The 14,416-nt window shown below is 37.4% G+C and overlaps 1 protein-coding gene and 1 long non-coding RNA gene across 6 annotated transcripts; one reads left to right on the top strand and one right to left on the bottom strand.

Annotated features, from left to right (window-relative positions):
- LOC130464346 (uncharacterized) lies at positions 1-4,735 on the bottom strand. 5 transcript variants are annotated; one of them, XR_008924726.1, is made up of 4 exons: positions 3,626-3,822; positions 3,374-3,516; positions 2,549-2,720; positions 1-247 (listed from the first exon to the last, which is right to left on the bottom strand). XR_008924726.1 is itself a non-coding variant. In XM_056833880.1 (4 exons), the coding sequence occupies exons 1-4, from the start codon at positions 4,231-4,233 to the stop codon at positions 126-128; spliced, it is 474 nt and encodes a 157-aa protein (XP_056689858.1). In that variant the 5' UTR covers positions 4,234-4,735; the 3' UTR covers positions 1-125. The 5 variants fall into 5 exon arrangements, 2 of the variants coding, with proteins under 2 accessions (XP_056689858.1, XP_056689857.1); XM_056833880.1 differs by lacking the exons at positions 3,374-3,516; positions 3,626-3,822 and adding exons at positions 3,906-3,956; positions 4,105-4,735; XM_056833879.1 differs by lacking the exons at positions 3,374-3,516; positions 3,626-3,822 and adding exons at positions 3,833-3,956; positions 4,105-4,731.
- Positions 4,736-9,748: 5,013 nt separating this feature from the next.
- On the top strand, positions 9,749-11,307 carry LOC130463945 (uncharacterized). The gene is made up of 2 exons (XR_008924174.1): positions 9,749-10,728; positions 11,004-11,307. It is a non-coding gene; the product is annotated as an uncharacterized lncRNA (long non-coding RNA).
- Positions 11,308-14,416: the final 3,109 nt, after the last annotated feature.

Here is a 14,416-nt window from a genome sequence, read left to right as displayed (position 1 = left end):
TAAAAACAACAACTGGAGTTTTGTATACTATATATCCCAAAACCAAAGTGCACATATTACATTTAAATATATGTTCCAATTTCAACATAAACATACATTTTAATATAAAATTTATTCTATAACAACTAAACCAACTCGATCAAGCGCGCTAAAGCCAATAATAAATACTTGTTGGTAAAAAACTTAGCCCATTGCTCACGAACCACATCAAATTCCTCGCATAAGGCGCAATCCTCGGAGTGTAGACCTTTACAAAAACAGAAATTTAAATTAAACATTAGATTAAATACAAATTAAATATCACATTTTAACATTCAAGAAACTAATGACAATGTCCTAATAGTCTAAAATGAGTCCTTCGGTTCTTTAGTTCAAAGTTGGGAGCGAAAATGTCATTTTAGCCTAAATATGACCTATAACGACCCAATGAGCCTATAGGTGCATAAATAGATTGGAACGAGTCTTAGATCGTTAAAATTATGCATATTAAACATGTATTAAGTTTAAAATGCGTGCTTAGGTTCTTTATTTTAAAGTTAGGAGCGAAAATGCCTCATTTTAGCCTAAATATGACCTATAACTATCAAACAAGCATTAAATGTGCATAAACAGATTAGAATAAGTCTTAGAAACTTAAACTAAGCATATTTATCATATAATAAGTTTAAAATGAGTCATTAGGTTCTTAAGTTCAAAGTTGGGAGCGAAAATGTCATTTTAGCCTAAATATGACCTATAACGACACAATGAGCCTTAAATGTGCATAAATGGATTGGAATAAGTCCTAGAAAGTTAAAACTAGAATATAAAACATTTAGTAGGTTTAAAATGAGTCCTTAGGTTCTTTAGTTCATAGTTGGGAGCGAAAATGTCATTTTAGCCTAAATATGACCTACAACGACCTAATGAGCCTTAAAGGTGCATAAATAGATTGGAACGAGTCTTATAAAGTTAAAATTATGCATATTAAACATGTATTAAGTTTAAAATGAGTGCTTAGGTTCTTTATTTTAAAGTTAGGAGCGAAAATGCCTCATTTAGCCTAAATATGACCTATAACTATCAAACAAGAATTAAATGGGTATAAGTAGATTAGAATAAGTCTTAGAAACTTAAAACTAAGCATATTTATCATATAATAAGTTTAAAACGAGTCATTAGGTTCTTAAGTTCAAAGTTGGGAGCGAAAATGTCATTTTAGCCTAAATATGACCTATAACGACACAATGAGCCTTAAATGTGCATAAATGGATTGAAATGAGTCCTAGAAAGTTAAAAATAAGCATATAAAACATTTAGTAAGTTTAAAATGAGTCCTTAGGTTATTTGGTTCATAGTTGGGAGCGAAAATGTCATTTTAGCCTAAATATGACCTATAACGACACAATGAGCCTTAAATGTGCATAAATGGATTGGAATGAGTCTTAGAAAGTTAAAAATAAGCATATAAAACATTTAGTAAGTTTAAAATGAGTCCTTAGGTTCTTTGGTTCATAGTTGGGAGCGAAAATGCTTCATTTTAGCCTTAATATGACCTATAACGACCCAATAAGCCTTAAATGTGAATAAATAGATTGAAATGAGTCTTAGAAAGTTAAAACTAAGCATATTAATCATGTAAAGGGTTTAAAATGAGTCTTTAGGTTCTTTAGTTCAAGGTTAGGAGCGAAAATGTCTCATTTTAGCTTAAATATGACCTATAACGACCAAACAAGTCTCAAATGTGCATAATAGATAGGATTGAGTCTTGAAAAGTTAAAAATAATCATATGAATCATGTAATAAGTTTGAAATTAGTTTTTAAGTTCGTTAGACCAAAGTTGGGAGCGAAAATGTCATTTTAGCCTAAATATGACCTATAACGGCCAAAGAAGTCATGAATGTGCATAAATAGATTGGATTAAGTCTTGTAAAGTTAAAACTAATCATATAAAACATTTAATATGTTTAAAATGAGTCCTAAGGTTCTTTATTTCATATTTGGGAGCAAAAAAGCCTCATTTTAGCCTAATATGACCTATAACGACCAAACAAGCCTTAAATTTGCATAAGTAGATTGGAATGAGTGTTAGAAAGTTAAAACTATTCATATTAAACATGTAATAAGTGTAATACTCTGAGAAAATATGTAGCTTTTCCTATTTGGTTTATTGTTCACAAATCAGGATCTTTGGACAACAACAAATGCTTATTAATCCAAGAAGCTTTTCCTATTTGGTTAAAACCCACACATTATTCACAATCTTCAACTTTTGTGATAATCATAAATCAAAACAAAGTTTAAGTTTAAAATTAGGCAAATGAGTCAAAAAAGTAACGTAATAAGAGAAGTGGAAACTGGAAAGGCACACAGTGTCGCAAGTATACACCTGATTTACACATTGGACACAAGGTAAGTATAAGTTTGACAAAATACTGTTTCAGTTGAACACAAGGTAAGTTGCACTAAAAGGAAGATAAAGAAGATAATTAGAAAAACCAACTTTGTGATGACACAGACTAGTCCCATCACGAGCACCAAAATAATAGGACACAACATGATACATACCAAGGGTGGGATTCTTCTCAACAAAGAAGTTGTTCTTCGTGAAACGCTGCATGTGCACAATAATGTAAGGTGGCAGTTTAGTTACACGATATCGCATCCTAGCTATTTGAGGACGCACGACTTCTGTTATGGTCTCCCCGTCAAACTTGTTCATTATGTTGAAAAGTGGAACCTAAGAAGAACGCAGATGTGCCAAATCCATCAGTTACCAAGAAAAGTAAAGCGAAAAAGATGAACACATTAACATAAATGGTGAAGCCAAAAGACATACATGATGGATGCCTACCTAGAAAAGAAACCCAGTCTTTTTACAGAAATTTAACATTCTATTTTTTGACAAATCAAGATATACATACTGAAGAACAACTTCAAATTATCTATAGATCGTGATTTGTGATTAGATACAAATCAGTAGTGAGGATATAACCAACTTTACAGGAGGGCATAGCTACAACTGCTAGCAAAGCCATAATTTTCCACCCACCAAATAGTCAGCTAGCACATTCAATGTTACAAGTGTGAATGTGTGACCATTATAGAAACATCTAACCAGGGAAACTCCCTCCCAGATTATCATTTATTCAAAGTTAAGACCTTAATATTCAACAAAGCCTCCCGATTCTGCCACCAAGAATCAAAGGGATGAGCATAATGGGAATAGTGCTCTGGGAAACAAAGGTATTCTTAACCTTACATCTCATGCTTTCTCTCTTCTGAAGCTGCTGCTATAACAGCCCCAGAAGAACCGAAGGACACAATCTACGGAATACTAATAAGAGAAAACAAAGTTTTTTTTAAATTCAAAATAAAGAATAAGATTTCAACCTAAACTGCCAATATAAGCTGTCTCCATCAGCTGAGCCATAGGATCAATGGCCTGGCTAGCTATTGCCGGTAAAGAAAGCATTATAAGCTCCCGTTTGACATTTGGAGGAGGCAACTGGTTGAGGGGCTGAAGTACAGACTCACTGCGAAGTCATTAAAAATAAACTAACATAAAAGGGACATGCTTAAAACTTAAAGATTCAAATCAACAGTAGTTTCAACATAATCATTATCGCAGAGAAGTATTTTTACCAACGTATATTTTTGAGATGCGTGGCTCAAATAGTTGTAATGTGGTATCACCAAAAGATCAAGTAACACAAAAAATAAGAATAAGAATAATTTATATTATCAAACCCTAAAAATACGAAATTAGGGGAAAATCAAGAATTGACTGAAAGCAAACCCTAAAAATACGAAATTAGGGAAAAACAAATACAAAAAGTTAGAAAACTATACCTCCTCAATTTCGAAGGCGGCTGAGTTCGAAGGCTTATCTGGGTATAAGCAAAGAGAAAGAGAGAGAGCATACCACAGCTGTAGCATCGTGCAAGACAGAAGTAATTGTCCATTCACCATTTTTCTAAATCAAAAAGAAACCCAAAAAGGGAAATCGTCAGAAATGCAAGAAATTTCTGAGAGACAAATCATCGAACAGTTTATGTGCATAGAAAAAGGCAGAGAAAAACAATAAAACAATAAAAAATTAACAAGGGTCAAAGAGAATATACAGAATCGGAGTCGAGGAGAAAGAGACAACGGGGGCAGCGAGGGGTGCCGAGGCCAGGATTAATGGTGGGATCATGGTGATACACATTTCCAGTTCGAAGCTTCTCCTCGTACACTTCTCGGGTTCCCATTTTTTACGTCACCCCTTTCAAATTTCTTGAAGCGAAAGATAAGATGTAAAATTGAGTGTGGTGGAGTGAAGGAACTGCGGGGATGACGATGGGAGGGGGTAGGGCAGCGACAGAATTCAAGGTGGTGGTTCAGGCGGAGAAAGAAGGGATTTAGGAGAGAGAAAGAGAGCAGATGAAGAAGAAGAAGAATGAGGAGGTGAGAGAGTACGCAGGGAAAGCTGAGGGAAGAAGAGGGAGTATGAGCGTCCTTAGGTTTGAGATCCGAAATGTTTTTCTTAATTAGCTTTGCAGCGAAATTTTTTTATTGCAGCGGGCTTTTATCTGTACGCTGCAAAATAAATGGGCTATTGCAGGGGGCTTTTATTTTGTACGCTGCAAAAAACTCTCTTGCTGCGGGCAATTAATTTGTACGCTGCAACAACCCTTTATAAAGTTTGACCCGCGTTGACCTACTGGTTGTTGAAGCGTATTATTACATGTACGCTGCAACAAGGGGGTTGCAACAGGGGTTTTTTCTACTAGTGTTTCAATAATTCATTTACTTATTGTGATGTTGCTTTACTTGTTTATTGCTTTCATCAACTCACATGCTAAATCCAACGAAATACAAAGTTACATCACGCTTAACAAAGATAATTTCTTGGACAAACCGGCCTTAGGTTCCCTCAAATTAACTTTAAAGCGAAGTGGTCACAATACAAGTAGAAATTCTATGTGCTAAGTTCAAAGTTCAAACCCACATAGTGTCATGACTAGGGTTATTCGAAAATGCTATTTGCCATGTACTCGAATACAATTTTTAAAGCTCGCGGAATAAGAATTCCGTTCCCTTGCCCGGATCTCACCCATCCGTTTCTAAGATTCAATGCCTTATCCACTAAACCGTCAACTTTGGTCTTTCAAAACGGGACCCTTAAAATTGTTTGGTGGCGACTCCTTCGAAATCCAAAAATATACAAAGCCTTCCGTAGGGGAAAATACAAAAAAGGAAAGTATGAAAAAAAACCCCCTACAATTCTGGCGACTCTGCAGGGGAGTTCTGATTTCAAAATCGATAATAGGAGCATGCTTTGAGCAACAAGCCACTACCACGCTCAAGTTCTAGATGCCAGCTTCGGCGCTGGGCGCAGACCCCTGCGCCAGACGCCGCTGCCTGCATCCAGCACAGTGGCTTCTAGTTGCTGGTTGCCCATGCTTCCCTAGTTTTTGAGTGGGAGTCAGTTCTGGTTTTGAATTTCGAAGGACACTCCCAAACCTTGAGAACGAATGTCGAAAAATGAGCTTTTGAAATATAATATTCGAATACCATTTTCAATTTTTAGGCATGTCATGCATATTTCGAAAACCATATTTGTGCAAAATGAATTTCTATCTTGCCCAATACGGATGCGTTCTACATTCGGGCTAGCCCCGGGGGAAACGAAATGGTGACTCTCCATACGGTTCTTGACCAAAGTGTGTGACCATTTCCGCGCCTTCCGAAACTTGACATTTGCTTGACATTCCCGATGTCAAGCATGGAGGTCGTCTGCCGACACACACATCCCTTAGGTGGATGTGCAAGTTTTTACCGGATCCGCCTCTTAGTCAAGTACCCTTTTGACACCCAAAGCCTACCACTTGCATCATACAAAACTTAGACCGACCTTAGGTTGAGAACTTTACATGTCGCATTCATAATCCATGTTAGTGTGACAACGTGCTATTTGTGCATTTTGTGGGCGTCTTTGCCCGCGTGAATTATTAACCTCGAGTTCTAGCTTTGCCAAAACCATTAGCCTCCAACTAGGAAACCTAACCCCTAGGAGCATCATTCAAACCTCATGCATCTAAAATCGCCGATATAGGGTCTTTTAGGAGTGCCACTCCATTTGATTCAAAACCCTTAAACACGCCTCACGCACAAACGCCAAATTCAAAATTCAATCCAACGACGTCATAATGCCGGATTTTCTAGTCCAAATTTCAAGTTCCAAATTCAATTTAACGGCGTCATAATGCTGGATTTTGTAGTCAAAATTTCAAGTTCTAAATTCAAAATTCAATCCAACGACGTCATAATGCCGGATTTTCTAGTCCAAATTTTAAAATTCAAATACCAAATTCAATCCAACGGCGTCGTAATGCCGGATTTCCAACTCAAACATTCAAACCTCCCATTACATGTTCAAAACCTCAAGTTCAAATTCCCAATTCTAACCTCAAGACCTCAAGTTCAAATGTCCAAACTCATGATGGCGTAATGCCAAAATTTCGATTCAATCTTTCAAACCTCAAGTTCGAATTCCCGATTTCAAATCCTATATTCAAAATTCTCAAATTCCAAATCAATGATGGCGTAATGCCGGATCTTCAAGTCCAAGGTTCTAAATTCAAGGCCTCGTAGGCTCTACAGAACGCCTGTTTTCCAAATCCAATTCCAAATCCCAAATCCCAAATCAAATTCGAATTTCAAATTCACTTTCAAACTACAAAAATTCTTGCTTTCCATTGTTCCCATATACAAAATTCAAAAACATTTTCGCAATGGGTTGAAATTCCCCTAAAATATTTCCAAACTCCATCATGGGTTGAAATTCCCTTGAAATATTCCAAATTCCAATGGGTTGAAACTCCCCTAAAATAATACAAGTTCAATTCCCCAAAACAATTCCCATGGGTTGAAAATCCCTTGAAATAATACAAGTCCATTTTCTACATCCCTATTGGGTTGAAAATCCCTTAAAATAATACAAGTCCAATTTCCAAACTCTATCATGGGTTGAAAGTCCCCTAAAATATTCCAAGTTCCATTGACGGGTTGAAAGTCCCTTGAAATAATCCAAACCCCATACAAATTCCACCCGGGTTAAAATTCCCTAGAAATAATGCAAATTCGATTCCTCAAAACAATTCCAACGGGTTGAAAATCCCTAGAAATAATACAAAATCCAACGGGTTGAGACTCCCCTAAAATAATACAAATTCGATTTCCAAAACATTTCCAATGGGTTGAAAGTCCCTAGAAGTATTACAAAATCCAATGGGTTGAAATTCCCCTAAAATAGTCCAAATCCGATCATGGGTTGAAATTCCCCTAAAATATTCCAAGTCCTATTGACAGGTTGAAATCACCTTGAAATAGTTCAAAATCCAATTTTCCATCTCATGGGTTGAAACTCCCTAGAAATAGTACAAATCCAATTTCCGAATTCTATTTCCGGGTTGAAAGTCCCTTGAAGTAATACAAATTCAATTTCTACATTCTTATCGGGTTGAAATTCCCCTAAAATATTCCATGCTCTATGTTGGGTCGAAACTCCCTTAGAATATACAAAATCCAATTAATGGGTCGAAATCCCCTTTCAAAATCCCAAGTTCTAGTACAAGTAGTTAGCCTCCACAAAAGAATGAAGCTCCTTTCAAAAATATTTCCAACGGGTTGCAAATCCCAAATACAAATACAAAATCCAAAATCCCGAATCTTCAGAGTGGCACTTAGAGTCAAGTCCAGGTCTCATTCATTGCATGCATATCGTCCAAGTTCTAAATTCAAGTCATGTGATAACTAGGTGCTCGGACTCATTCTCTCTAAATCCAATTCAAGATGACTTCATTGGCAACGGCTGTAGCAGAGCTCTATGAACGTGTTGAAGAAGCTGAGGCTCGCATAAGGGCTCCCGAAGACAATCAAGAAACCCTTTTCCATGCTGTGGGTCCTTTCGAGGTAGAAGAAATACTTCATAACCAGATGCCTGGCCCCTACCTTGTGCAACCAGATGAAAATTTAGAGTCCGGGTTTGTTACTGGATTACCTCAAGAGGACATTTGTGGGATATGGGCCAGCGACGATGAAGACATGTACCAGGACCCTCCTATTGAGAACATCTCTGACGATGAATGTCAGGAAATTGTGAATACTGATTGGCACCCTGACACTAAGGCAGAGAACAGTGTTCAGGTCATGACTCGATCCGGCCGAATTCAAGAGCCAACTAATAGAACAACACCAACAACCAATGTTCCTCTACCTACTAAGGAGAATCCCTTGATCAAACAGTTGAAGCGTACAAAGGCAGAGGTCAATATCTGGCAACTCATGGCTTCCTCTGTAGAACATCGCACTGCTCTAATCAATGCCCTTATCAAGTTGAATGACACCCCGGAGGTCACTCCTGACGAACTGGTCGGGTTACTAACAAATCTGGAAGAAGGAATTACCTTTACAAATGAAGACCTCCTGCCCGATGGGGCAAGCCATCACAAGACACTTTATATGACTGTTGAATACAAAGACAAAATCATCCCCATGACTCTAGTTGATAATCGGTCAGCCATCAATGTGTGTCCTCTTTGCACTGCTGAGAATTTGGGCTTCACTCCTAGTGACTTTTCTAGCTCCTCCCAAGGTGTTCGCGCCTATGACAACACTCGTCGTGAAGCAATGGGGACTCTCACCCTTCTACCCCGAACAGGCCCAATTGAGCGCAAGGTGAGCTTTCAAGTGCTCAACATCAAGGCGAGTTTCAATCTCCTATTGGGGAGGCCGTGGATCCATGACCTCAAGGCGGTACCATCTTCGCTCCATCAGAAAGTTCGAATGGAGGTCCAAGGAAATATCATTACTCTAAATGCGTCCCATCCAAGAACCAAGATAGCTGACAAAGCTCTGATATTAATAGAACATGATGACATTGATGAAGACCTTTGGGGGTTCAGTGTTGAAGTAGGATCTATTGAGTCCAAAATGAATCCCATGGCAAGGCATATAATAATTAAGCGTGGGCGCTTCTTGGGGACTACTCTACCATCGCCTACCGAATCTCCTTTCAAAACTCATGGTCAAACTAACTGTTGTGGTCTGGGATACAAACCGACTAAGCACGACAACAAGCAACAAGAGGCTAAGTTAAGGGCCCGTCGAGCTGGTAACGACCAATTCGAAGTACCTCCCCATCAGCGTACCCTCAACGGGCAATTCATTAAAGAAGGAGAGGAGGATCTGTACTTTGACTTTCCAAAGCCTTTCTACGACACTTCAAAAGGGGTCCTCTACCCTGGTTTCAAAATCTTTCAAGACTGTCACTTCCTCAAGGATGCCCCACCCATACAAAACAAGGCCACCCCAGAATGCCTCGATTCATCAGCTTTTGGTCTCTTGTTCGGCCAAGAAGTAACACAGATTATTTCTGAAGATGCTATGGTTCAAATGATCACTCAAATCGAAGATTTTGACCCATCCAAGCTTATTGCTCCTAGCGAGAAGATGGTCAATGGCTGGAGGAAGTCCCTCAAGATTACTGCTCCAAATGGCAAAATGTTCAAGATTACTGTGGGCGAAGGATCTATGATGAGCGAGTCTGAGTCAGAGGATCACTAGTAGAAAAAACCCTTGTTGCAACCCCCTTGTTGCAGCGTACAAGTATTAATACGCTTCAACAACCAGTCGGTCAACGCGGGTCAAACCCTTTAAAGGGTTGTTGCAGCGTACAAATTAATTGCCCCCTGCAAAAGAGATTTTTACAGCGTACATAATAAAAGCCCCCTGCAATAGGCCTTTTATTTTGCAGCGTACATGGTAAAAGCCCCCTGCAATAACATATTTGTAAATTTTTTTCGCTGCAACTTTAACTCAGACCAAACATTTCTATCTCAAACCTCATAGCAGCGAATATCCCACGTACTCTCAGTACTCCCTTCTTCTTCTCTCGGCTTACCCTGCTTCTCGCCGGTGGTTCTCACCAGTGGTCGTCGCCGCTGGGTCTCGCCCGTCGCCGGTGGTACTCCAGCAAGAGTCTATTTAATTTCCTCGCCTCTCACTGGTGGTTCCCTACTCGAAAAAACAACCGGCGAAGTCATTCCCTGCTCGGAAAACTAAGCTATATCCAGACTCTATCTCCTCCTATAGTTCGTTTGTCTTTGCTATCTCAATTCGTAAGAAACGTCGTCGATTGCACAGGTATATTTCTAATCTATTCGTCAATTAACATGTCTGTGGTGTTGGGGTTTGTGTATGGTTCAAATCGCCAGATCTGGAGTTGATTTAGCAATTTTTTGTATGTTGGTGTATACCTATTAATTTTGGTCCATTTCGTTAATTGTTTGGGGGAAATGATTGGTTTTTTTTAGGGTTTGTTCGAATGATTGAGTTCTTTTAGGGTCTGTTCGAATGATTGGGTTTTTTTTGGGTTTGTTAAGTATAAGATACTTCCAAATGATGTTTTTGGGGTTTTAATCATAGATGCACGATCGTGATTTGTGGAAATGTGTTCTGTGTAATATTTGTTCTGTCCAGTTCGTTTGAGAGTTGTTGATTTAATCTAATTTTTGTAGGACGATTTGATCTAGTTTTTGTTTTCTTTTACTGAATTTCGTGACAGATTGGTACAATTGTGTGAAATTGGCAGAAGATTTGTGGGTTGAGACAGCAATGGGTGGATCCCTTATTTATGAGGATAGCAAATAGTGTTCTTGTAATACGCATACAAGAACACTAGCCCAGGAAGATACTTGAAGGTATAGATTCTTGGATTTCTATATTCTTCCCTTGTTTAAGAACTAGAACTTTTGAGCAATATTTCACCCAATGTTTTCAGAATAGTAGAAGATGATTAGATGAGTATACAAAAGTAGATAGAACATTCATTGTGGAACGAAGAGAGTATTTTTCGGTATGACTATATGAGAATGTGAAAAATCTAAGTATTTGGCACTATATTACATCTTTGATAGCGAAAAATATTGCACTATTTCGCATCCTAAACTGGTATACTTCATTTTGTTTGTCATAGATGAATATTTTCTTTCGCGACTGCAAATCCGGGAGAAGAGGTTAGCTAAAGGTGGAATTCTCTTAGCTGCTACACTTAATTTCGTAGTGGAGAATCACAAACAGAAGACAAACATCTCTAGTTTAGAAAGAGTATGATAACTTCCATCAGGAAAATAGGTAAAATAGTTAAATATTTATATATTCGGGTGAATTTGCATGCTTAGCTTCATTGTACCTTTATTTTGGGGATTAAGGTTCTGTTTTTTAATTTTTGGCAAATTCTTCATATTACACTCTTAGTACTGGCTTTTTCAAGAGATAAACTCTTCTTATTCTTAATGTTTTCTTTGTTAATTCATGAGTTAATTTATTCTCACGTATTCTGTTTCTCTGAAGTTAATCTGCTTCCATCAGTCCGTGTGTATTTTTGTGTGTGTATGGGTGATGATATCTTTTGGTTAAACCCTTTCCGACTTATAACTTTTTTTATCATCTCCTTTTTTTCTCTATGTATCAGTAGAAGATAACTCTTTGTAGGGGTAGCTGGTGTTGCTGCGACTTTAACAACCAAAATATCATGTGGAAAACTAAATGAACATCACTGTTGTTATAGGAACATCACTGTTTTTACAGGAACATCACCGCCGTTACATTAACATCACATTGAATTGGGATAGCCATGCAATTAAACATGTTGAGGAACTAGTAAGTCTGACTACCTCTCTACTTCTCTTATGCTTTTTTTACAATAGAACATGAGCTTTAAAGCGAGCTTTAAACAAAAGGAGACAAGATGAGACAGTCAAGCTATGTCATTTACTCTATTGGCCTGGAATGCTGAAGGCTAAAATTTGTATCATGATTAGTAAATTTGATGTCACTGTCTGAGTTATCTCCTAGCTTTAGTATATAACTAAACTGATGATCATCAATTTCTAATGCTGAATGAGTTTGATTGTTTTGATTATTCTTTTCCTTCAATTTTACTGAATGAGTTTATATTTCGATGTAATCTTATGACAGGTTAACCAGTATTATGACCTGGTTACTAGTTTCTACTAGTTTGGCCGGGGAGAGTCTTTTCATTTTGCTCACAGGTTCGCCTTTGTGTTTCTAAAACTCTTTCATGTAATTATGTTGTTAGCATGTTTCTCCAGCTTACATTTTTGTGGGAATGGAATATTGGAATTGCATGTAATTCTGTGCTTACAGATGGAATGGAGAATCTCTGCGTGAAAGCATGAAACGCCATGAGCACTTCCTTGCTTTGTAACTAAAACTAAAACCTGGACAGAAGGTTGTTTTCTCTTTTCTTTTGGGGTATGTGAGGGACTAATTTCAGCACTATAAGATTTAATCTCAGTGTTTTCCTGATATTTGTGTGTTTGACATTCCTCAGGTGTTGGATGTAGGATGTAGGATGTGGTATTGGAGGACCATTCAGGGAAATTTCTAGATTCAGGTACGATCCTTGACATGTATCGCTACAAGTTCAATGGACGAATTGTTATATTCTTGTTCTTTAGATCTCAGGTCTTTGTGAGTTTGTCTCTTTTAGAAAAACTATATGTTCTTTGCATTGCATATCAAATATTTTGTACTATCAATAAACACTGTTGATAATCATGTTGGTGTTCTACAGTGAAGTTATGAAGTCTTAGTTTGGTACTACATGTTATTGTGTGATTGCTTTCATGTCAAGACACACACATCTATGTTGTAAGGCAAGTGTCAAGTTTGTTATGCAGATTGCAAAGTAGTGTTTTACTCGGTATCTGCCAATTTCGCATTGTTGAACCAATCATACAGGCGTTGTTGTAAGTGTTGTGTAGGACCAGCTGATTGTATATGGTTCGAATATTCTGTTTACTATAAAGATAAATCATAAATGTCTTGAAAGTTCTGACCTTTTCTTTTTTTACATTTGGTTTATCTGATAACCTTTTTTATTTATTGTCACATAGATGGATTTATTCTGTGTAATATAAAGATAAATGTCTGGAAATTCTGACCTTTTCATTTTCTTTTTATTTGTTAACCTTTATTATTATTGTTGGAGAATTGTTTAATTTTTGGCAGCTCAACATTTGTGACAGGGTTGAACAATAATGAATATCAAATTACAAGGGGGAAGGTATATCCTACTATTTCCTTTGGTGGTTTTTAGTTCTCTTGTTTCTATTTCTGCATTAGGCGAATGATTTTCAGGCCAGCATCCACATTTACTTTTACCGTCAACCAACAGATACACATTTTTCAGCCAAGTATTTCAAGTAGTACTACCATTAATTCTTCTTGAAAGCCTATTAGCTCAAACGGTAGAGCAATGTGCCACGCACATACACTACAAAAAAATGTGATATTTAATTTGTATTTAATCTAATGTTTAATTTAAATTTCTGTTTTTGTAAAGGTCTACACTCCGAGGATTGCGCCTTATGCGAGGAATTTGATGTGGTTCGTGAGCAATGGGCTAAGTTTTTTACCAGCAAGTATTTATTATTGGCTTTAGCGCGCTTGATCGAGTTGGTTTAGTTGTTATAGAATAAATTTTATATTAAAATGTATGTTTATGTTGAAATTGGAACATATATTTAAATGTAATATGTGCACTTTGGTTTTGGGATATATAGTATACAAAACTCCAGTTGTTGTTTTTATATTTGTTATACAGGTTGCGTTATTCTATTATTGTTTTGACAGGTTTCTATATTTGGTGCAAGGCACTGTAGGTATCCCTAAACAAAATTAGAATTTTCCCGCCAAAAGTGCTTTTTTGCAGCGTACATATATATTGTACGCTGCAATAAGGGAAAAAAATTTCGCAAAATTCCAGACTTGTTGCAGGGTACAAATAAATGTACGCTGCAAAAAGTTGAGTCTTTTGCAGCGTACATATATATATGTACGCTGCAACAAGTCCAAATTTTTGCCAATTTTTTGGCACTTGTTGCAGCGTACATACATATGTACGCTGCAAAAAACCCCTTTTAGCAGCGAACATTGTACGCTGCAACAAGTTCAGACTTGTTGCAGGCCCCCCAGTTGCAGCATACGATGTACGCTGCAACAGGGGTCTAAAAGCCCGCTGCAATAAGGGTTTTTTCTACTAGTGGATGAGTTTGGATCTGAGTCTAGTGACGAGTCTAAAGGTCTAGGGCTAGAGTCTTGCATCAATCAAGAGCCTCTAAAGGCCGAACTTCAAGTTAAAGCTGTCGATGTAATGATTGCTAATTTCAATAATACTTCAATTTCCTCCTACTCTTCAAGTCCGAATTCAAAACACACTCATAATCCAAACAACTTTGCTTCACAAGAAACTGACCTTGAAATCTTAAAAGCTATTGAAAATCATGAAAACAGGACGCCCATAATTGAGGAAACAGAAAAAGTTAACCTTTCTAACAGCAGTGATCCAGAACTAGTTCAGAT

Source organism: Spinacia oleracea, chromosome 6 (assembly GCF_020520425.1).
Source record: "Spinacia oleracea cultivar Varoflay chromosome 6, BTI_SOV_V1, whole genome shotgun sequence".
Lineage (NCBI taxonomy): Eukaryota > Viridiplantae > Streptophyta > Magnoliopsida > Caryophyllales > Amaranthaceae > Spinacia > Spinacia oleracea.
Note: the sequence above shows the minus strand (reverse complement) of the source record. Positions and strands in the feature narration are given on the sequence as shown.

What these genes read in the sequence shown, in the direction of transcription:
- LOC130464346 (XM_056833879.1), bottom strand. Translation starts at nt 4,190, where the DNA reads ATGTGTATCACCATGATCCCACCATTAATCCTGGCCTCGGCACCCCTC. An exon ending in TTCTCCTCGACTCCGATTCT is followed by an intron (nt 3,957 to 4,104) that starts GTATATTCTCTT and finishes TTTTTGATTTAG; the next exon opens with AAAAATGGTGAATGGACAAT. An exon ending in TGAGAAGAATCCCACCCTTG is followed by an intron (nt 248 to 2,548) that starts GTATGTATCATG and finishes GTTTTTGTAAAG; the next exon opens with GTCTACACTCCGAGGATTGC.